We start from the raw sequence: 25,572 nt of genomic DNA on the forward strand, positions 1-25,572 counted from the left end.
ACCAGTGTGTCGACGCATGGATTAATTAAGAAATTTGACCTCTTCATTGAGCGGAATATTATAATTACGGTGCATCGCTGCTTGCCGTGTACCTATGTACAAACATACGCGTGTGTATGTGTGTGTTTGTGTTTACGTATGTGTATATACACACGTGTAATCCGGTATTATACGCGCAAGTATGTACAGCGTATGTTTATCGGCACGCATGAACGGTGATAATTTTACCATACGTCGAATTCGGGACGACGCGTGAATTGTAACGCCATAAATTTTTATTACGTTATCTGTTTCGATATTGTATTGAATCTAGCGGTGCGCGAAGTGAAAAAAAAAAGAAAAAAATCGATTCAGTATCTTTCAAGTAAGATATCTGATTATTTTCTAAATTTTCATAAAAATAAACCTAACATTAGCTTATTCCCGCAGTACCTAATATGTAGATTTAGTGAACTGGGTCTCATTGATTTACCAGTAATATTCTCTCCGTTTAATCTTTTAGAGACCTTCATCGTTTACCGATTCGCACACGCGAAGTAGCAATTCTGAACCGGACACGTAGGCACATTTTTTACTCCATTTCATTTAAGTTTTTTTTTATTTTTCTTTTTATTTTTTTCTGTATTTCTCTATCTATCTATCTATTCGTCTGTCTTCTCTACTTTAATTTTTATTTATTTTTTTTTTTTTTATTTTCTCCTCGATTGTTGCTCACTTCAACTTAACGAAAAGACTGATGGTCCGAACCTGACTCCATCCCGCGAATTAATTCACGAGTCTCATCCTAACTATCGTATAGAAAATATAGGTATACAACCTACGTGTAAAGTATATAATGTATCAAATTTTCAGCAAGCGAAAGTATTGGTATAATATAGTGTGTAATGTATAATTTAAGTATGTAAATATAGCAGCATCTTCATTGATACGTCCGTCGTGAGAAATCCCAAGAGATTCCTTCAAGACGTTCAATATATTATATTTACTCGGCTACGCCGAATATGGCGAGACGAGTGGTTCTTTTTTTTCTTTCCATTTTTTATACCCAACAAATACATCAGTTTGTTAGAAAAATATACTGGTCAAAAAAAAAAAAAAAAAGAAAAGAAAAAAAAAACAGCCTCATTCGCATGACAAAAAATGTTTCGCGTTAGCGTGCGAAATTCCATTTATTCGAGATTTGAGTGAACAACAAATATAGTATATGTATATGTATATATATATATATATATATATATATATATACATATGTATTGTAGGAAAATACCGTATTCACAATTTACCTTCACATATACATGTCTGAAATATCAAATGTATAATTGTTAGATTCGAAGTCGAAAAGAATCAGAGAATCGTCCACGGTCAATTTTGTATGCAAAAATGGTGAAGATCGCGTGCCGATCGCGTACAAAAATGATTCGGAGTAAAGGGATGAGAAAAAAATACGCGATACGTCGACAAAAATGTATGAGAAAAAAAAATAAATAACAGAAAAGATTTTATCTCCGAAACTTAGGATTACGCAATTGAACTTATTTTATAGTTAACGATGCGAATCAGGCGCTAATAACTTTGGAGGCATTACAAGTCTATTACAGATAACGTCAAATCTATCATAAAAATGTGACACTTGCGTTATAATTAGTCCAAGTAACGACCAGTTGGCGCGTCTTTAAGTTTACGATTAGATTTCTCTGCACGATTGGAAATTTCCAAGGGCTTTTTTAAAAGCTTGGATAGTGAAGATTTTCAAGATTTTCAAGTTTACTCGTTAACTGCAACGAGAGATTTGTTCTTACGAGCTTTCGAAATACGTACAATAATTCTCTCGTAACATTTTTACCCAATAGTATAAAAAGATTCTGTGTCTATTTAACGATTATTTTCACACGATCAAGATTTTGTTCTTTTCATTTCTGTTCGAATTCAACGAATCTTATTCGGCAAACCTAACTGGTCGTAATTAAATCGGCACGGAATGTGCGTTTTATTGTCACCGAAAAATTTCTCAACAGTTTGTACGTGTTTACGTACGTCCGTATGCATCTATATATACATACATACATACACACCCACACACGTGTATAATTATCAGTATACGTGTATACGTATAGAGAAATACACATTGTACGGATCGTGACCTTTAAGCGGCGCGATGTTTACAGACATTTTTACAGCTTCGCCCACTGGTTCAGTAAATCGGTCGCGCCTCCGATCGCGGTCAGGCAGTAAAATGACGACAACGCCTCGCGACAACGAATAAATCCAACATTTTCCACGAATTCAATGTTAAATATCCGAGGGATAGATATATTCGCGTGGGTAGAAATACGCGTGTGAACTTGACGGGGAGAGGTGTTTTTCTTTTTTTTTTTTTTTTTCTTATTTTTTAACGATACAAATCGAATATTCAGTTCGATATAAGTTTCTTCAGGATTGCCGATTAAGAATTTGACATCGGATTTGAAAAATTCAAGGTGGTGGAAAATTTCACATACCATCGAATCCGGAGAAAAAACTCTGCCCATGGGTTTTTGGAATCGGTGATTGCGGATCTGAAATCAGATATTGCAAATCCAGCACGGCGAATCAAATCAGTGACCCCAAAAACTCTTGCACAAAGTTTTTCCACCGTATTCGATCAAGTTTGAAATTTTTATCCACCGTAATGGATCCGGCACCTTGAATTTACAAAATTTGATTTCAGATTCGTAATCAACGAGCCCGAAAACCATAGAATACCATCTTGTTCTAAAAGTTGACCATGGTCGATAACGTGTACCTGACTCATAGGATTGGGGGAATGCAACGATCGATTTCGACGTCGACGTATATATATTTCTAAATATGCAACTCCACGTATCGCAAACGCAAAAAAGGGCTGAACAGCGCGATTCCGTGTACAATTCGGAAAAAAAACACTCGGCCAGATTTTCATTCGACGCGAAATTAACGAAATGGCATGTATTTTACAAATTTACTATTGCGAATTCTGGGTCAGATGAAAACGTTTCAAATTCGATTCAAAGGGTTGTTCGCAACACGTCGTTGTCTTCCGCATATATCCGCGTGACGATACGTATATAATTCTCTTTTTTTCATCCCCTCCGCTCGTCGTCTGCAGATGCAGCAAAATCGGCTCAATTACTTGACCGTTATAAGATATAAATCGGGGCGAGAGGTTTGCTAGCTTGGGAATGAAAACGCCGGATCTGTATAATACTCGTCGTGCGGTTCGAGCTGGTTTCGACATCGATGATAATTAATCGGCGTCTGCAACGTGCAGGGCTACCGTAAAAACGCGAACCTTTGTTTATTATTTTTTTATTTTCATTTCTTTCCCCGCGACGCTCGGTTACCAATCGCCGATCGATAGTTGATTCGAAATAAATACGAATCCCTTGTATCTCATATATCCTACATATATTATCTGCAACATCTGGGAGCTGCCAATTTCAGCCGTGGCAGCCAGGCGGGCGAACACACATACGTGTAGACGGTATAACGACCTCCGAGGTCGGCACTTAATAATGTATTAAAAACATGGCCTTGAATAGATTAAAATAAGGCTGATTATCCCCTCCGCGATTTTTTGCGTGAAAAAAGACCTAGTCCCTTGATCCTGGGTGCAGATATCAATTTTTACTATTTTTTATTTTCGTTTCTAATCGTTCTTATTTTCTGACGTTTGAGTTGAAAAAAAAAAAATTAAACATAACACCTTCAAAGTTATTGTGAAGTTGCAAATTGGTGTTTTTTTCTTTTTTTCAACGTATCTTTGTTCGAAAAAGCGAGTCTTCGAAATAATTTATCAATCCCCTGTAATAAATTCGGGAAAATGTTGAAAAATTGAAGAACCGAGTCGGTTGATTAATTTTCCGTCAATTTGGTTCGATTATTCTGAATACCCGTAAATAGAAACAAATTCACTTTGTACGTCTATTTGTACTCTTTCCCAAATGCTTGTGAGTCAGTATCAGTAAAATGTGTAAATATGTGCGGAATAAATTCGTTTCATTATATCTAGTGGTAAAAATTAATTGATTTATTGCTCGCGCATAGCTTAGATATTTAGAAAATGGTTATTTATGATTAAAAACTTGTAAGCTCTGTAAGGCGACATCCTTACTAATAAATTACATAATCAAACAATCATTGGCACATATTTATTCAGCTTGAATATCATTCTGAGATCAGGAGAGTAAAGAATGGTTAAATTTATTTTGAAAATTGGCCAAAAGTGGACTTCACCAAATTTTCATCCCTCTCAATTAACGATCTTCAGCTCTTCCCGATGGCTCGCTGGATTTATATTTTTTCATTCTCTGCTTCAATATGATCTTGCTCTGCGGTACGGATGTTTAAATTACATTGTAAATAATAATGCATGTGTGCATAATGCAGATACATGTATAGAGATTTATGCACATACATATTGACAGTGTATTGTAACAAAGTTTTGCCATTCGAGATATATCGTAGAGAGGCTCGTTTTATACGCGAGATGACGAAGACAGGATTGAATATTCAACGACAAAACGAGGGAGACGGAGAATGCAGAGAGAGAGAGAAAGAGAGAGAGAGAGAGAGAGAGAGAGATACGCATCCGGTTTCATAATTAATATCACCATTTACTATTTGCGGAGATAAATTATGGTCGGCGCTACCGCGAGAGTATTTTTTATTATACTATACGTAGATGCATAATATACAATATTATATACATGTATATTATAAACGAACATCGAATTTATACTTCAATACGTATATAATATACAGCTTGTTATTAAATCGCCGTGCGAATTGTTTGTCAAAATAATTATTACAACCGCTGGGCATGTATTCATATACCTACATATATATGTATATTTATATACATATTCTCATACCGATAGAATAATGTCTGCAGGTACAGATTCCATTTCACCCACACAACAAGAATTCCAATACATAATATATATATATATATATCAATATATGTACACATCATCGAGGTAATGAAACGAGTATTATGCTAAAATCACAGTTATTTTTTGTCATTTTTGCAATTTTTTTCCCACATCTTTTGAAAAGATTATTACAAATTTATACCGTAAATACGTGTCGAATAAATATATCGTTCCCTGCAAATCGCGACAAAAAGCTTTCGTAAATGTGCGTGAAAAAAAGAAAAGTAATGAAATTGTTATTGCATTCAATAACGAGTATTACAAAAGAATAGAAAATTTCGGTTATATTGTTCTTTAAAAACATTACCGATTCGTAATACAAGTATCGAATTTCCAGTTGCGTTATCAGGCAATTTTCTCCCATTCCGATGATTGCATATATTACACTTATTACAGATGCGATGTTGAAACGCGACGCGCGGCAAAGAAACGGCCGAGTTTCAAACCCGACACGGTGTAACTCGAATAGTGGAGGTTGTCGTAAAACTGCTAATGAGTTGTAAAATTTGTTCCAGGGTGAAGGAGCAGGATTAAAAGGAAAAAGGGCCCACCCTGCATCGGCGGCATGGAGCTGCTACCTCTGGCGTTGGCCGTTTTGACCACTGTCCAACTCTCGGTTGCCGTTTCCGAGAGTATAAAAGGTATATATACATATATATATATATAAATATATAAATACACATATGTATACGTATATATATAAAGGCTTCGCGTGTCTCTTCCTTCGGATTTTTTTTATTAATTTTTTTTACTTACGTAAAAGTGTGAATGTTTTTTTTTTTCTTCTTTTTCCCCAATTATTTGGTTTTTTTCTTTTTTGGATCCGGTATTCTTCGTACACGTAATTATTCGCAAACGTGTTTTCATTCCAAAGATGTTCGTCACGAGTAAAGTTCAGAGTTTGTCATTCGGAGATTTTCTCATCATGTTTTATTGGTCAATGGGCCATTAGATAGCTATAATCTCGTTAAGCGTAAGTTTTGTTTTTTCTTTTGCTTTTTTTTTTTTTTTTTTTTTACCGTTGTAGATTTTATCGGCGTTTTTTTCCAACTTTTTTCTTTTACGCGAGAATCTTTTCTGTATACGCACGTACGCGACATACACGTGTGTGTGTAATAAAACGCTGGCGCGTTTGATGTTAGATGAAATTAAAGGTTATCACCGGGGTGCATCCTTGTAATACCTACTAATAGCGCTTGTTTCACTGTAACTTAATTGAGCAAGGATGGGAATATAGAGAGGGAGTGTGTGCGAGAGAGAGAGAGAAACTGACGAAATGTCCGAGCCGCGTTTACATGGATAATCATGGATGTTTACCACGTTTTCATTCACTCTTTTATGGTTTATATACTGAGGAAAATTTTTATTTCTGGTTACCGCTCGGTTCTTGAGTATTTTGATTTTTTATCACAATCGAAAAATATAGTTCTAGGTAGAAAATGAAAATTAGATTTCTAGTTGTTACCGGAAAGTCTAGCATCCGTTACTACTCTTTCTCATTACGATCACTCTTGCTATATTTTCTGGCAACTGTTGCGAAAATTTAACGCTCGTGCAACGATAAATTGACGTTAAAGCCTTGTTTAACTGAAAAAGTAGAGTAAACCTCACGAACTAATTTTGCCTTACGATTACCAAAAAAGGATCGACGATAGCGGAAAATGGTTAGGCGTACCTCATTTTTCCTAATTCCAACAATATTTAAACAGTTTTATTAACGATATCTGTTTTACTTAATTTTTCTAATTACTGTAATAATTGAAATTTTTCTCACCGTACATATAACGCATATTGTACGCATGTTAGAATTTTGCAAAATTTAAATTCGTGGCGATTTTTTCTCTCCTTCCTCTCTTGCGATTTTATACGGTTTTTATTTAATTTTCATTTTTTTTTTTCTCTTCTGTACATGGAATTTTCATTTTTTTTTTTTTAGACACTTCTCTTATAATTACCATCTCTAATTTGTTTAATTCCTGTTACTTTTTCCGTACAGGAACTCGACAAACGTGCGACGTCGAGGGCGAAGAATTCACGGTCGACAAGATACCAAATTCAAAATGTTTTGCGTGCATCTGCAAGGTAAGAAAATATGAAACGATATGCACACGCAACTTGACCGACGCGAATCTTGCCACGGAATATATTCATTCATCAAGATAAATATATATTAAAGGTACTTCTTATTCTTCTTCTTCTTCTTTTTTCGACCATTCGGTTCATTTTTACGTTTCCGCACAAATGCACGCATATATTACCATTTATCATTTGACGTTCTTGCGTCAAAAGATTCAGAGTTGAACACAGATTTTTTGGTAATTTTTTTGTGAATTTCCCGAACGTCGAAACATTCTGTTTTGTTTCATCAAGGTGTTTTAAGTGTTGAAAAAAAGTCGAGAAAATATCGACCCATCATGGACCGATGACGAATGAAATAAAAAAAGATTTTTCCAAAATTTTTTTACGATTTTAAAAAAATGCCGATTCTTAGACACGTTTGAATAATCGTCAAAAATTAACGGTTGTGAGAAAGAATTTGAAAAAATTCAGGAGTGTTTTTTTGTGATCGGAGAATCGTGTGAAAAATCCTGGAACAAATCAAAAATGGTGAGAGAAAATCATCGGTCGAGTTGACACGGAATGCCCCGTATACTAAGTCGTACGTTATTATGGTAATTTTGGAACTTTTTCAATTGTCCCCCAAAAATATGTTCGTATTGTAGAAAATACAATTCCCTGTAAGTATAACGATTTTCAGGTAATATTAACACGTGCCAGCAGACGACTGAAACTTTAATCGTAAAATACAGTGAGATATTCGATGTTTTTCAATTTTTCTTTTGTTTTTGAAGTTAATAAGCATTACAAAAAAGAACGCTCAGATGCCTGCCAGCCAGTAGATGCTGCCGCACAAGTGAATTTCTCGGATTTGCAAAACTTCGTGACAAGGCCAGCGGAAGCGGGGTTGAAATTCCATATCGGAAAGGTCTGAAAGCACCAAATTCAGAATTTTTTGGTGACGAAACTTGAAGTAAAAAAATCAAACTTTGACGAAACATCATAATTTCGAATGGTCCAAAATCCGACGCTCAAAGTTTCCAAAGCACAAAATGCCGAAAAGGCGTAACTCTGACAAGTCAAAAATCTGAACGTGCAAGAATTAGAAAATTTTTAAATCTGATCCAAGATTTACAGTTCCGTGAATTTCTGGCTTGGTGAAATTTCACCACGTTGATCTTTCTTTGCTTTAGATTTTCCATATTTCTATACGTTCGGAATCCTAGTAATTTTCTGATTTCCGGTTTTTCTCATTTTTCCACCCACTCGTTGAGTAAACTACGCTATGCGAGTATATTTTAATTTCCGATATTTTACTCTACCGAAACTTTATTTTTCGTAGCTTTGCTGTATCGCGACTTGAATTTTCGTTTTCTTATATTTCGGAATTTTGATCCGTCCGATTTCCAACCATTCGAACCTTCGTTGTTTCTTCAAAGTTTGATTTCTTTACATCAAGTTTTGCCAGCAAATAATTCGGAATTAAGCGCTTTCGGAACTCTTAAAATTCGGAACTTCAACCCCGTCTCACCCATAGGCTATTCAATATTTCATTCCGCATCGTCAGTGTCGCTGCAGCTGTAAATTGCGAGAGAAATCGTACATACATGCATACATATATATATATACATATATATATATATAAACACATATCTTCTCACGGTATACGTATGTAACATACCGCAGAGAGATGTTCCTGGAACTAATGACGATTTAAGGCGCATTCGTTTCTTCGTCCTCGTCGTGAGTTTCCTCCGTTAAAACTTAGCGATGTATGTAAATCGATACATATACATATGTATAATTACATACGAGCGTGTGTGTGTACACACACACACACACACACACACACACACCGAGTACATGCCGTAAAAAATTTGACCACGTTAAACGAGCCGTTGTCGGTAGTGCAGGCAAAGCGGCGCATGGACGTCGAACAGGGTTCGAAAATACGTATCAACAAGAGAGAACGTAGGAGAATTGGTATCGTACGTGTACGTATGCGTGATACGTGTGTATTGTAAATATGTGTGAACTCGCGCGAGAGCCGTTCAAATTTAGAAAGTGACGCTGATCGCGTTGTCTTCTGGGTAATTCAATTCAACCGAAAAACCATGATTCGCTTTCGTTTAACGATCATCATCGTCGTCATCGACGTGCCCCGATTTTCTCTCTCTCTCTCTCTCTCCTCCTCCAATCATTTCGGATAATTTCTAATCCTCGTACGTTACCTACACTACACTACCACCGGTTATTAATTTCGCGTATAAATTTGCAAACGGTATTATTCGCTGACCTTAAAACTGACCTCAAAGGTTACATTATAGGAACGTGACAAAAATGTCATCCGCCCACGCGAAAATATATATATATATACACGTGCATACATGCCTGTTTCGCATATACAAACGTAAGTTTATACTCACACAGACGCACACAAGCATTACAGCTGTATTGTCATATCCCCCCAACGCGCATTGCAAAGCATTGATTCAGCGTGCGAGCGGCGATCATCGCAGCAGCATAAAAGGCAGTCAAAAATTTATTTCAACGCGTGCTTTATAACAGACGCCTGTAAGCTCATATACATATATATATATATATATATACATTCATATATATTTATGGGAGGGAGGGGGAATAATCGCCGGGTCGAACGAGGGTCGTATAAACAATATTATTATAACTCTCGACGCGCGCATGATTAACGTTACCTGAGGAATCATTGCGTAATTACGTGAAAGAATTTTTTCCCATACTATATACGTATAAGATTGTAATTATCGGTGTGATTTTTTTACCGCCGAGAATCGTGACGAGGACAATCGATCGCGGTGGGCGAGCAATCGATGTATTATCGGGTATCGGACGATAGAAAAAAAGTCCCTAGAATGTTTCGTCTTTTTTTTTGTTTTTTTTTTTTTTTTATTTTAACTGATTTTATTGCCATTTCATTGGAAATTATTGCGCGGGTGAAACGCACGTACGCTGAGAGAAATTTTTATTTCCGTTTAACGCTCGGTCCTTAACTATTTTCATTTTTTACCAGAATGGAAAAATATAGTTGTAGGTATGGATAAATTCGTATGTAGGCAGAGAAGTATACTTACGAATTTCCGACACTTGTCTACAATTACAATCTAAATTGCATCAACGGTCCCCCGCGGATTGTTGCCAATGACTGCGAACCGCCGAACGTGTATAAAATACCACGATAGCGCTAACGTGTAATTTCGAGAAGCGATTAGGTTGAAAAGAGTCGGTGGTAATGTTTCATTAAAATACCGGGTAACAATGGAGCGATAATAAGTATACGACGATGTTAGCCGGGTTCTCGGAGTTGAGAGGTAACTAAATAGAGTAATTTACATTCCACTCGCAAGTTGGTTTCTCGGGATTCTACGGTAGCGCTGCAAGTTATTATAATATTTGCCTAACGTTCTCTCGAACAGAATTTGCACAACCTCTCCACATTAAAGTGTACAACTTTAAACGTCTAACTTATGTACCAAACTCTAACGAACCAACGATTACATTCAACCTCACTCCTCTAGCGACGTGCGCGCTAATTACGTTTCTAAATATTATTCGCTCTTGACGCTGACGATTTATTTAATATTTAACTTACAATATTTTCCTAAAGAAATCCGCGACCGAGTTTCATTCATTAAAATTACCGAGCTATCGTCGTCAATTTGTTGTTACACGGTTTATCGCGGAAAGATGATGCGGATGACGATGGTATCGAGTGGTGTAAGTACGAAATTAGCCTATAACGGAGTTGAAAAGAAAGAAAAGAAAAAATTACTAATAAAACAGGAATGAAAGGCTTGAAAGAGATTCGCGTCGTGTATCTAATGAAACCGAGAATGAAACTCGATATTATCATTTTAAATTGTATAATATTATTCACCCAAAGCTACATATACGTATAATATTTATATATATGTATATATATATATATATAAATGTGCGTATGTGTACGAGTAAAGAAGAAAAAAAAAAAACTCTCAAACACGCTGCACATTCTAAAACGTGAAAACGATGAGTCGCTAATTACATGCTAATCAAGATTGGTAAGTTACATTCATAATTCTTGTAAAAATCATCGACCCGCTAAAAGCTATACCGAATAAATTGCGGTCAAATAAATTTAGTCGTACACATATACACGTATTCGTAGTGAAAAGTAGTGTTGGAAAGAAGCAGAATAGAAAAAAACAAAAAAACACCATCAGACAACATCCTTTACAAATGTATAGACTAGCGATGAATAAGAGAATATATAATATATCCGGAATGGAATTGTCTTAATCTTCAATGCTTATTGATTAAAAAAGATATCGTTGAACCTCGATTAATAAAACAATTTATATGTATACCCAATTGGGTAAAACAAAGTTGTGTAAATCGATTTATTATACCCGTTATTCAATATACGTATAAAGACGGAGAGAAAGAGAAGATCTTGCGTTCTGAACAGTGTATAAAGAGCTCCCCCTCCCCCCGTAATACAGCTGTATTTTAGTAGGAATTTTCTTCCCCGTTAAGTAGTAACCAAACGACTTGGTCCCACGGGGAACCCGGTACGGTGTGCAATTGCACCCTGCACTGTGAGAAGTTTTTAGATCCGATTACCGCTCGGTTCTTACTTTCATTTTTCACCACAATCGAAAAATATAGTTCTGGGTAGAAAATGAAAATTAGTTTTCTAGCCGTTACCGGAAAGTCTGTTATCCGTTGCTATTCTTTCTCATTACGATCGCTGTTGCGAAAATTTAACGCTCATGCAACGATAAATTGACGTTAAAGCCTTGCTTAACTAAAAAAGTAGAGTAAACCTCACGAACTAATTTTGCCTTACGATTACCAAAAAAGGATCGACGATAGCGTAAAATCGTTAGGCCTATCTCGTTTTTCGCGATTCCAACAACACAGTTTTTATAAAGATACCTGTTTTACCGAATTTTTCTAGTTACTGTAACAAATGAAATTTTTCTCATTGTTCGGGACGACGATCAAGTGCAGACTTCTGCTTATCTTAACGAGTCGGCGGACACGCAATATTGATGCTGCGGCAAGAGAGAACTTAAACGATCTATATATATATATATATGTGAATTATGCATATTGTATACGGAATACACAACCATGCGGTGACAATACACGTTTCCATAGATAAAGCTACACCACATCCTCCGCCATATATATATAGCATATAGCATATATATATGTATATATAATATGGCGGAGGATGTGGTGTAGCTTTATATATATATATATATGAAATAGTATACACGTGCGCACGATTTTCCGTGCTTTGCATCCCAAGCGTATGTACACGTGTATACGTGTGTCACATGTATAATAAATAAGACTCCCATTACCTATATTATCAAAGAGAGATATCGATGCCGAGTTAAAGCCGCAGCCTAGCCATGACGTCTGGCGGGACAAAGTAGAGGAGACACAATGCGATGTGGTGATCGAGCTGTGCGCGTATGGTTGATTGTCAGGTCGACCTTAACGAAACTTTGATGAGAACAAGAACGAGAATAAGAATAAGAAGAGGAAGGGAAGAGTTGAAGAATCCATGCAGGAAGATTAATCGAAAATCGAGTCGTTGACATTCTTGCACATATATACATATATATACATATACACACATGTATACATGCGTATATAACTATATATAAATAAATATGTATGTACGTATATATAAATAAGTATCAGCAGTAGCAGCGATGCGTTCGTTGGCTTTGTTGCAGAGCGTTGCTATACACTCGACAATATATATTAGATACTTTGACCCAGATAAAACTGACTTAATTATAGCGTGACTCTGTGGTATATAGCGCATAAAATTGGACTGTATGACGAGTGGTGTTGTAGGTACAACACGGGGCGTGAAATATCCCGGAAGAAATGTGTCACCAAACGGCCGATCCTCTTGTTCCCTTGTCTTGTATTCCATTTTATTTTTCCTCCTTTTTCTCGTCGGCGCGCTGCGTTAAATGAAACTGAAAACCCATTTCAGATATCATCGAACGCGATTCTCTTGTCTTGGTATTAGACGAAATAGACTTCTTCGCGCTTCTGTCCGTTATACGCGTTTGAAACGCAACGAATGACTCGATAGTCACGCTGAGCTTCGAGTTTCGACCATCGTATCATCGTCAGGGGTAGCTTGCAGAGTCACATTTGTCGTACACGGAAAATACGCGGTTGATTTGAGAGGGCGAATCATAACGGACAAAACGTCTCGCTTTAGTTCTCTTAAAATTCGTCCACTCCGACGAATTAGTCACGTTGTTGCAAAATGGCTCGCTCAATTTATTACAACTGTCGAATCCGCCGCTAGTTCAATAGAAACCGTTAAATTTGTCATCTTACCAAACTTGTCTCTGATGACTGTTTATTGAAAAAGACTGCGTGTACAAAATAAAAAAAAAAAAACACCTCATGGACTTGACGATGTTAAAAAATGTCTCCGTCACGTTTGCCGGTTATCGAAATTGCACTTGAAATTTTTATACATTTTAATTCGTATTCTATCACCTCCACAGAGAGTAATTATTCGATCTTCCGTTTCCTCGCACTTGATTCCTATCGCTTTGCTTCGAGGAAGTTGAAAGATTAGAATCGGCACATGATGCCAAGTTTGCCTTCGATGAATCTCGTTAAAAAAAAAAAAAAAAAAATAAAAATCACTGGACGGAAATACTTTTTAAATTCTTTACGGTATGTGATTCTTTTTTTTTTTTTTGTTTTCCTGACAACTTGGAATTGTGAATGTTGATTCCTTCACTTGAACGATAATTAATGCCTTTTCAAGTAACTTTTTTTTTACCGTTCGTTGCAGCTGCACAAGAAGTACTCGTCCCGTTGAGTCATTGAAGTGACGTCGAGTGACTCACCGCATATTCAGTTTAATTCGTAGGACGATATTTTACCATAATATTTGACGATATTTAGTACCGTTTGAAAATACGTCGTATCACGACCACCGCCAAATCGGAAATTATAATATTGGACCCAACCGCGCTCCGATGTTTGAAAACGTTCCGTTCAATTCTTCGCCAAACAATAAACACCATTGCTTAATATGCTTGAATTGCCGCAGAATGATCGATTCGAGAATAAGAAAAAAAAAAAACCCTCGGCGTCATAAATTCGGGCGAAAATGATAAACGCGAAGTGAAACCGTGTACGCGTCTTCGAAGCTCGTAAGGTCGACTTGCGCGCACCGTAAAGCCGGCAAAAAGTTGCCGACACTCACGAAGCACAAGCACGAACGACGATGGATCGCTGAGCACATAATATTACATAACGCATTTACATATATACCTACACACATAGACGAGCATAGATGCAGTCCACATCCATCCATCCGTCCATCCGTCCGTCCGTCCGTCCATCCGTCCATCCATCCATCCATCCGTATGTACAGGATAGATGTGTGTATACACAGATAAACGTAAGCGATGAGCCCCCATTAGTCATATTAATCTTTTTCTCCGTTCTCTCGTGTGTTTTTGTAGAATGGGTTCGTGGAATGCCCCCAGCCAGAATGCCCGATCGTTGAGGGCTGTTACATGCTACTGGAGGCACGAGATGACGACTGCTGTCGCCGTTGTAAAGGTAAATATTCCTCGTACCTCGGCACATACACCGCAGGCTCGTTCGACATTCTTGGGACTGCTGCCGCTGGTGCAGGACCAGCAGCAGAGAGCAGCAACATCACCATCACCAGCAGCACACCTGCTTTCATCTCGGCGTGCACCTCAACCAGGTGTACAACGACCCGGACCCCGCTGAATCGCGAGATAAATTAACCATTGTTTCCCCTCCGCTTATCTCACATGTCACAGGACTTTACTACGCTCCTTCGATTTACTTCACTCGAGTCGCCCACCTCGACGATCAGAACTAGGACTTTTTACTTCTCTCGCAAATTTATTTTCGTCACTGCTTCGCAATTAACTGATTTATTATCGTAGTCCCATGCCTCGATCTGGTATCGTGATTAGTTGCCTACGCGAGAGCTCCGCGTACGGTGGAAGACGCTCCGAAACGCAAGCTGTGTTTCACCGAAGAAATTTAGGTTTCAATATCGTTCGAAATCGTTTCGTAATATCGGTGATCGCACTGAAATCGGTAATTTTAGTAGCAATATAATCCCAATTGTGGATACAGATTCCTGCACCGACCTTTTACCGACACTCCCCGATGTCGGTAAGATGTCGGTGCAGATATCTGTATCCACAATTGGGATTATATTGCTACTGCAATATTTAAATAAAATTCTGCATTAGCAATCACCAAGGTGATCATTGGTAATCGTGAGTATTCATTTATCGTCAGGTACATGAATCTCTTTTTAATCTCAACAGATCACTTTCGAAATTTTAAAAATCATGAGAAATCACTCAATCAAAGTAAAATGTATTTGCAAACTAATGTCTCGCAGCCGCTCTGTAAAATGTAAGTAATCGCGAAACGCGTGATTAAATGGGTTTCAATTTATCCTACGGTGAAAAATCCCTTGACGAGACGATGATGCCTCGATAAAAAAAAGTAAAAAATGAAATAAAAAAATAAAAAATTAGGAAACAAACTTGCCTTTCGTTTGATCGTCCGATCTCGTGGTCATCATCGAGCCCGAGGGACGTACCCAGTGCAAATATCAAACTCGTTGACGGTAAAAGTCTGTGTATACTTAGGTCTCATCCCGAAACATTCGGCGCACTTAAACTCGTCACTTTCGTAACTCTAGGCGCAGCCCGTGTGTGCCTACCTTATACCTATACTGTTAAACACGATCATCTTTGAGGTTTTCACTTCTCATGACTTCGGCATGAGAAAAACAAGCATGGCACAAGCCTCGTACGTCCAACCGATAAACGCTTCTATGCTCGCCAATCGTATCTCGAGACTCCTGTGCCTACAATCTATTTACTCGCCGGTGTGCGTTATAATTATACAAGATTATGCACGGACATGTTGCACATACGCAAGCGTACAACGTAAACACGACACTTCACCGAGCCAAATTGCAAAGATTTCGCAAGAATGGTACTTCGCGATTACAATAATTATTGTCCTTCATCTCGGTTACATAGGGTGTTTTTTTAACTTTTTTTTTAATTATTCTTCTTACGTACCCTTCGAAAATTTAGTTTTTAGCCTCAAACGTAGCCTCGTGAAACTGGAACTCGGTAGTATGATTCTTAAAGGTGCCTCGTCCGGTTTGAATTTTTTAAAAACACTCTGACCGAAATATCTCGAAAACTATACAAGTTGGGAAGCTGTTTTTGGTTTCATTTTGTAGATGATCATATTTTGTTTAAAACAAAAGTGGCGATTACTACGTGACGTTATTTTTATCAGCCTAGAACACGAGTGAGATAAAAATTTATAAGGTGATAAGCATGTTCGTTCGTTTATTCAATGCACTCAACTTTAAACGTTCGTATCGAATACAAGATGAACATTTAGGTGTATAGTAGTCTCAACCTTTTTTATACAACATTTTATTATCCACGAAATGAAACCAAAAACAGCTTCCCAACTTGTACATTTTTCGAGATATTTCGGTTAGAGTGTTTGAAAATTTCAAACCGAATGTGCCACCTTTTAGAATTTTGCTACCGAGTTCCGATTTTACGAGGCTTATGTGGTATTTTAGTTAGAAGTTGGAATCCGAAATGTGAAAAATTCATTTCCGTGTTGATTTTCTGTATCTTTAGGTTTGGCCGGTTAAAATTAGCTGATTAGCCATTTTTGACCGGCCTAGCCGGTTAATCGATTGAATATTTTGGCCGGCTAATAACTTTAACCAGTTAACTTTCAGCTAATTAGCCAAGTCAACTGTCTTGACCGGCTAGATCGTACAAGCACCACTTAGGCTAGTCTGACGGTGAAACCTTCGTACGAAAAAGGCAAAATTTAAATGAAACAGAGGTTTCGCCCTTTTAGTCAAAACATTTAACACGATAAAAATTATAACTAGTTAGTTCATACAATTGCCGGGAGCTTAATTTTCCGGATAATCTAGAACTAACAATTCCCGCGTCCAATCATCATAAAACACCAAGTAATAACCTTGGCGAATGCGAAATAAACAATAAATCTTTCAACATATGGAAAAATACTTGGGCCTACCGGATTTTACAATCTGCTTTCAGGATGCGTCCACAACGGGATTCATCACTCGTCAGGTACCGAATGGAAGGATCCAAACGATCCGTGTAAAATTTTAACTTGCCGAGCCGGAGTCGTTACGGAATCGAAGCTGCGATGCCACACGCAGTGTCCTAATCCGATGCCTCCTGCACCAGGGCAATGTTGCCCGATATGTACGGGTCAGTACTACTTCGAACCTTTACTTCTCGATGCGAGTCGTCTCGGAACTATCGGAACTACTTAAAATTAATTCGTCAATGTACCCTTACCTCGTTTCTCGAATACCATCGCTCCACGAGTAATTCTGTAATAATGTCCGCAGGGTGTTTGGTAAACGGTCAAAAAGTACCGCCAGGAAGAGCCGTGACAACGACCGAAGATCCGTGCCTGACTTGCCGATGCGAAAAGGGCCGGCTTAATTGCGCTAAGCAAGCTTGTCCGGTGCTGCATTGTCCTCCGTCGCGAATGTACACCGAACCAGGAAATTGTTGTCCCCAGTGCCGAGGTAAGCTCGACGGTGAAATTTTTTTTCCTCTTCCCACAAGGTCCCGACGTTCGCGTTTGAAAGTTTGTACAAAGCTGTAACTAAACTGCAACGATAACGGATCTACGACTCGCCGCACCGTGATAAGTAAACGTAAATGTCAACGGATTTCAAGTTTACCATAAAATAATTATTGTGGTGAAATTGACGTGCTGCGTTTACACGAAATCTCTAACGATGTGAAAACTAACAGGAGACGAGAAAAGAGATGAAATTTAACGGGTTTCGAGGTTCGTTTTTGTAATATGACAAACATTATATACCTAGAGCGAATCGAATCACTTCCGCATTGTGGTCTCTCTGGTCTGATGGGTATATACATATACATGTATATGTGTACACCTGCCAACAAGTGTTATATCTTGACAGATATACGTATGTGTATATATTTACACATATGTGCAAGTTGAGTTGCGTCTATGCATGCGGAAGGCGAGTAGGTATACAATGTAGGTGTTCTCATTTGAATTCTAAACTGGTAAGCCGGGTATGTGAATGAGCGTCTTATAATGTAGCTATACGCTCGTTGTTTCAAACTGACGACATCGCGCCGTTTCGATTGTTAATCGAACAATTATTTGCCATCGGGTAGTAAAATGTCAAACGATATAAGTAATTATACGGTTATACGCTATGCATCGCGTGGGTATATATATATATATATATATATATATATATATATGCGCGTGTGTGTACATATGTAACATTATTATACAATCTGTACAGCTTATAACCATTATACGCTGATCTGATTTTAACGTCAGTAAAACAAATCTCCGCGTCTGAATAACGCCTCGTATATATTTGCAAATATCCTATGCGAGTATTTTTTCACGTCAATCGACTAATACGTAGAGGCGAAGATTATTGTTTATTGCACTATTATTACAGTGTCAAGGACCGAGAGTTTCTCGTTCAAAGACGGCCGTCGCCGAACAGGAGATAAATTCGACGCGTGTGCCTCGCCGACTGCGTGCACAATGGAAATTTTTCATTTCTGCACGATATTATCTATGGGTACATACGTACGCTACGAGATATCAAACTGTTGTGTCAAATGACCGTTCGTCCAATAACCGAAAGAGGGAAGGAGAGAAAGAGAGGTATGGGCGACGGGGGGGAATCGAGAGCTCTGATGAAATTCCATCTCTATCTATCGTACATATTGTACACACGACGCGGCACTTGTGAAACGCATATTTTTATAGCTATATCGCAGGTATTGGTTGTGTACCGAATTTGAAGCGTGCGCAAAAATTAATGGGAGAACAGGAGCGAATTTGTTCCCGGATCACGTAGCGGCACGTGCGAGTCGAACTGCCGTTGCGCGTATAGAAGTTGACGATTTGACTATCGGCTATAATAAATTAGTATCCCATCCAACATAACCGACGATATTATCGTCAAATATTACATATATATGTGTATATGTATGTACAGTACGTACATGTATTATATACACGCGCACGTTGCATCTTTGTACGTGAAAATGCAAGATTAGCGTGTCCGAAGAGCGTAATCTTTACTTCTCATCCACTTCTTAATCTTCTCCTTCTTCGTTTCGTCTTTTTTTTCTTCATCTCTCTCTCTTCGCGCTTTACATTCCAGCTGTGATCGCTGATAAATAATAAAACCAGGTCTAATTTTGACGGGTGGAAATAACTCGGTCTATACGAAAATATTTTTACGGTATACACGGTCATAAATCAAGTTGGTGCGCGATTTTTTTAAACTTTTTTTCTCGTCTCTCTCTCTCTCTCTCTCTCTTCGTGTCTATTTTTTTTCTCTCTCTTTCTAATGTCTTCGTTTCGTTCTTTTTTTACTTCGCACATGTTTATTATCTTCACCGCTGTAACGATCATGCACAAGTTAAACACTACCAATTTATTTTAAACTTTTACACTCCCATAAATACTTACACGCATATATATATATATGCGTGTGTGAGACTAAAATTTTCGACGCGTGAATACGAAAGATTTTCAGAAATTCACGTTTCTCACGGTTTCTCGTCGAGATTGCAATAAAATGTATACTCAATGTCAAAATGTCAGACCGATCGGAAACTCCGCGTGTAATAAATTCTTCCATTCCTCTATTTAAACTTCGATCTATAATGAATTCAGAACTCAGGCTTCTCTCGTCAAAAGCTAGAATTCCTAGTAATTAGAATCTGGCCAACTGTTTCTCAACGTGTTACCTAGTTCGATTCGCAAAATAAATTAAAAAAAAAAAAAAAAAACCATATGATAATTTGCTAATTTCCACCTAAATATCGTTATCCCCGCAAGGATCAATGAAGAACGACGAGTTTCCTCGTAGAATTTTTTGAACCAGGCTCTGGGTTTGTTACCGACAAGGTCTTCCCTTGGTTTAAAAAACGCTGCTTCTCAGAAAATACATTATAATTATAAAACGTGACTGAGCGTCTGTACCTTGATTTCTATCCACTATAGTCAAAGTCAACCGAATTCTGGGCGCTGCTGAGATCCTCCCGGTAGGTAACAAGTTTGTACCTACGTAGTAATTTTATGAACGTGTTAATGCGTCTCGTAATCGGTAAAATTATTAACAAAAATTAGAAATATTTGCTCGAATATTTAGAGTCTCGTCCGGACTCTCGCGTTATATATTTATACCTTAAACATACCGTTACAGGGTCGAGGGCAGAGTTCAAATAATCGATGCATATGTGTGCGATGCAATGTCGAGAAACTGCAATTCAATTATTACATATTATACATATTGGCAAAGATATAAATTGCATTACGTATAATGTAATTCGAATTCAGACATTGTAAGAGCTCAGTGCGTGAATTCGCGATACCGAATGTATAATGCATAATGTATAATGTATATATATATATATATATATATATATATATATATATGAATAAACCAGTTATATGTGTAGGTACGTACAATTAAGGCAGACATTACGGCTGACCGGTCGCGTTTTAATTAAGTGATTTATCTCCTTAAACTGATCCGAGTATTTCACGCCACAAGTGTCAAGATTTGACAACCGCACTGTACCGGCGGTCTAATTAACGAGTTAACTATATTATTCCAACCGGAATACAGAGAACGCTTGTTCCATTGTTAATGTACGTCGGTGATAACCTATTTGCTTAAGCACGCGTTAACTACGATGGAGGTTTCGAGGCTTTCGTGCGTCGGGGTTAAGCGCCTGTATTTATTTCTCATTTGTTAGTTACACAACGTGATACCGTATACCTCGGGGAAAAATTCAAGAGGGGTCGAAAAGAATTTAACGAAAGAAACAATATTCAAACAATAAATGATCGTTACTTGTAAGCTTGCAACGTTATTGTAACAATGCGTGTTAAGAAAAACTCGTTATTTTGCAATTTTGAGGATGATCTGAAATTTCGGAAACTGTTAAAAGAACCTTGGAACAAACTCGCAAGGTGCAAAATAGTGATTTTTCTTTAAACGTTTCGATAAAGTTACGTTACCAACTAAGTAAGCCTCGCGACAAATGGAGATATCGAGAATTGTAAAATACGTCGGAACCACTTCTAGATATGGAGGCAATTAATACTTCACTTCGAAATTCCGATACCTCTGTCCTTCGCGGTTCGATCAGTTACACTTGTTGGAGAGACAGCCGCGCGCCCCGCCACCGCGATTTGTCATCGTTCAGAAAGCGTTTCACAATTGATATCACCGTTTCCTGAATGACAAAAAATAACCAGGTATTTGCGTATATTTACCACCAGCCAAAAATAACCAATCTCCGTTACATTTATACATACGTTATACTATATTACACACGTATATATCTACTATGTATTCGCTGGCTCCCGATCAATCGCACGAATCTTCGCACGCGTGTGTGATGTTGGTTTTTTTTTTCTTTTTTTTTTTCTAAATTTCTTTTCCTCATCTTTGGCGAGAAAGATTCGTCGTTCCTTTGATTATTCTTCTTCGTACTCTTCGTACAACCGTAGGATCGGCGTAAAGAAAATGAAAGAAAAAAACAAAAAGAAAAAAAAACAAAAAGTTGGGGTAATCCAATCCTCCACGAGGAGAAGAGCTATTTATCGCCGGGCAGATCGATAACCTTTAACGCACACCTCAATGGTAAACGGTGGTCAGGCTTCTCCGAGGAGGAGGAAGAGGAGGGGGCTAGAAGATGGTTGTGGGCGAGTTAGCACCAAAGATAACTTGTATGTACGAATGGTCTCTCTATAGCCCCAGTATACGCCAGTATATCCAACAAAGTGTTGCGGCCCGAGGTGTTAACTGGCTCACTGCCAACCACACGCTAAGTCTAATAAAAACATTTCTCAAACCACTCAGCTACCAAACAATTCCTGTTCAAACGAACCCCCGTAAACATTTGAGCGTTAACAACGGGTCTCTGAAACGTTTTTTTTTTTTCGTGTAATTTTCTTTTCGATTTTTTACTCTCTCTCTCTCTCTCCCTTACCCGTTTTTCTCTCATCTTCTTATTTATCTTACACTCGCGTACAACACTTCGCTGCATATTACGATGTGCTGATGATGAGAACTGACCAAAAAGGGTTTTATTCCAATACTTTACGATCGGCTCAGATTTTTGCACACAAGTTTCACTGTTGTTATCATATCAATGAAAATGATTCGAAGGTGTTCAATTTTTTTTTTTTCTTTTCATTTCTTTCTTTATCATCGACCGATCATGCTTCCAGGTAAAAGAGGGTTTCTGGAACCACCTCGAGGTGCCTGCATGTTGGGTACCCGTGTCTATCCATCGGGAACACCAATCAGCCCTGACCATTGCACGAGATGTTCATGCATGAACGGCACGGTGATGTGCACCAAGGAAACGTGTCCCGTTCTGGATTGCGCGCCGGAGCAACAAAAAACTCAGCAAGGACGTTGCTGTCCGCAGTGTCCGATATTCGAGGACTTCCACAGCTCTTGCAGTTACGGTGGTCGAACTTACGAGGCGAGTACAAAGAGATGATGAGCTACCCTGTTTCGGTTTCTCGTCATTGTTTTATACCTACTCGTTTACGAGGCTTGCCAGCCGTAGGTATCCATCCTTTCGATTCAGACGCTGGTTTAACCTGTCTGATTTCTCCTAGGCAGGATGGCGAGACTTGGAAATTGGATGTCTGCAAGTCGTGCGTATGCATGCAAGGGAAGGTACGCTGCGCGATGCACATGTGTCCCTCGCTGACGATACCTTGTCCACCAAATTCGAAATTGGAACACCCCAAGGACCAGTGCTGTCCGCGGTGTGTGGAAAGTGAGTATGAAGTGTCGGATGGTTCGCAAGTACCGCGTAAACGGCACGACGACCTTCATTGACAATTCCTAACTTTGAACCCAGGTGACGGTGTTTGCACGGTGTTCGGCGACCCGCACTACCGAACTTTCGACGGAAAGTTTTTCAGCTTCCAAGGTACGTGCAAGTATCAGCTGACCGCTGATTGCACCAACCACACCTTCAGTATTCGAGTAACAAACGACGGTAGATCGACGAGATCTTCTGCCTGGACGAAGGCGATAGCGATCAAGGTATGCCCGGCTACCTACATATTATAACGGAGACCGGGACTGGTAACTTAATTTGCCTTAACCTACTACCAGTCGCATAAAACAAACGAGTGTCACCTTACCGTCACGGTCTTGCCTATCAATCTTTTCACCTCCTGCTCCTCATCCTTTTCTCCGGATCCCGCCGCAGTCTGTAGTCCTTCCAAACACCGCACTTCGTATCCGTCTCTACACACCGCTACCGGCACGTAGTGGTAGTATTTTATTCCAAACCTTTGTTTGGAGTTTTTCATCTCAAGATACGATCTTTAGATCGGGATCTATATTTGGAGGGTAACGGATGGTGTAGCAACAACGTGTCTCTCTTCTACATTCTTTTGTCAAGACATTCCTTTGGGAAAATAAAAAATATAAAGAAGAACCGAGAATGGAAGAGAAACAGAAAATTCGAAAGGAATGGAACGAAAGAAAAACAAATGAAAAAAATGCCACCACTATTCCATGATTCAACCGCAGTGCCGCTGGACTGAATTGGGACACTTTTTATCGTATTTTTCCAAATATCCCGACTAGAGGAGTGACGCGATCAACGTCTTGAGTAAAATTTTCGATTGTCAAGAAGATAGTTAATCAACGACTCGTCAACTTCATCCTGACAAACCAAGCCATGTTCAAACCAGACGATTCGTTATTAGCCTTATACCGCGGAAACATCCCGTCTTTCAAAACTATTGACTCATTGTTCTCCGATCCAACAGGTTGCCGATCTGAAGGTGAATCTGGGTCAAAAGATGCGAGTAAAGGTGAACGGCAAAAGGATCGAAGTGCCATACCGGCTGGATAACAGGTTGGACATAAACAGGACATCTGACAGCGTACTGGTGACGACTCATATCGGTATAAAAGTGTTGTGGGATGGTATCAGCTTCATCGAGGTATCGGCACCGACCACATACAGAGGCCGTCTCTGCGGTCTATGCGGTAACTTCAACCATGTACCAAAAGATGACTTCACCACTAGACGCGGTAAACTTCTCCAAGATGCGAACCAATTCGGTAAGTCGTGGATGGTCGGATCCAAGAAACTCTGCGCCCGGACACGACAGAATTATCCGTTCACCGAGAGAAGGTGCCGGGGAAGAAAAGACCACAGGTAACAGCCACTGCCATTTTCTCATATTGAAATACAGAAAAGCGAAACCGATGCCGTCTTCCAATTGTACCGAATTCACATGAACTCCGGAGAATGCATCGTTTCTAACAGTTTCTGAATATGTTCATGGGGATTCTGTTCATCTTGATATCCGACTGATAAGGAAAGTGTCCGAAGTGTACCTCACCGATTTTCTTCATTTGTTTTACCTGCCAATTCGGTCGGTTAAGTGATAAAAACCACCCCTGCAGTTCACCCCTAATGATCGATATAAAATTTTTTTTTACCAGGATATCTATATAGATTTTTGATAAAACTGTAAATTGAATTGAACTTCAGTGGTGACTTTTACTCCTTTACTTTAAAAATAGACATTCGTCGGCTTTCTTGGCTCGCGACAACATTTTATAGAATGATAAAAATCGATGAGGTGTACCTGGGATACTTTCCTGAGTGAGATTAATTTGCCGAATCGTGCTTCCGGTGCCATAACTTTGAATCCTCCTTTTTGGGCCAGATTCTGCAACCGGTTGCGATCGGAGGTGTTCTACCAGTGCCATAAGAAGGTGAACCCGACGATGTACTACAAGTCGTGTTTGACGGACATGTGCGAGTGCCCGACGGGGCGATGCTACTGCGAGTCGTTCACAGCCTATGCCCACGAGTGTCAGAGGTTGGGGGTCCAGTTGCCCCACTGGCGGGGCCCTATGAAGTGTCCAAACGCTTGGACAACAGCCGGACTTAATGCCAGAGGGAGGGAAATCGCCCCGCGAAATCTTCACCATTCGCGCCGGCAGTCGCTGACGATGCTTCACTGAAGCTGCATTCATTGTATGTTCGAATTTGAAGCACAGAGGGCATAGTGCTTCGCCAGACAATTTACTAGTCACTGCTTCATGTCAATACGCGTAAATGGTGAGCGATTTTAACGATATTGTAATTATTTATTTAAGGTGTTATTCGAACACGTTCCTTACGATCTGAATGATTATATCGTCATTCGTCGACCTCGAAACCGTGCGAAATAAATTTCATTCTTCGTTAAATTGTTTCGAAGTGGTTTCGAGACTCTTCATATCCACTTTGTAATTGTACCCGGTACGCGTCAATTATCGTCTGTAAGAATTACCGACCATTCAAGAACTATTCACGAACACTGAAAAATCTCGAGT

At 38.8% G+C, this 25,572-nt stretch overlaps 1 protein-coding gene across 3 annotated transcripts in view; it reads left to right on the forward strand.

Moving 5' to 3' along the window:
• LOC107225331 (BMP-binding endothelial regulator protein) overlaps window positions 1-25,572 on the forward strand; it is a 62,636-nt gene that overhangs the window by 25,096 nt on the left and 11,968 nt on the right. For all 3 annotated transcript variants that reach the window (XM_046741356.1, XM_046741355.1, XM_015665758.2), the window contains 10 exons: window positions 5,465-5,590; window positions 6,946-7,031; window positions 14,549-14,648; window positions 17,195-17,371; window positions 17,515-17,697; window positions 22,434-22,693; window positions 22,837-22,996; window positions 23,081-23,268; window positions 24,006-24,400; window positions 24,918-25,315. In XM_046741356.1, the coding sequence (XP_046597312.1) occupies window positions 5,515-5,590; window positions 6,946-7,031; window positions 14,549-14,648; window positions 17,195-17,371; window positions 17,515-17,697; window positions 22,434-22,693; window positions 22,837-22,996; window positions 23,081-23,268; window positions 24,006-24,400; window positions 24,918-25,218 (1,926 nt within the window). In that variant the 5' untranslated portion in view covers window positions 5,465-5,514 and the 3' untranslated portion in view covers window positions 25,219-25,315. The remainder of the gene's footprint in view (window positions 1-5,464; window positions 5,591-6,945; window positions 7,032-14,548; window positions 14,649-17,194; window positions 17,372-17,514; window positions 17,698-22,433; window positions 22,694-22,836; window positions 22,997-23,080; window positions 23,269-24,005; window positions 24,401-24,917; window positions 25,316-25,572) is intronic.

This window comes from Neodiprion lecontei, chromosome 5 (genome assembly GCF_021901455.1).
Source record: "Neodiprion lecontei isolate iyNeoLeco1 chromosome 5, iyNeoLeco1.1, whole genome shotgun sequence".
Lineage (NCBI taxonomy): Eukaryota > Metazoa > Arthropoda > Insecta > Hymenoptera > Diprionidae > Neodiprion > Neodiprion lecontei.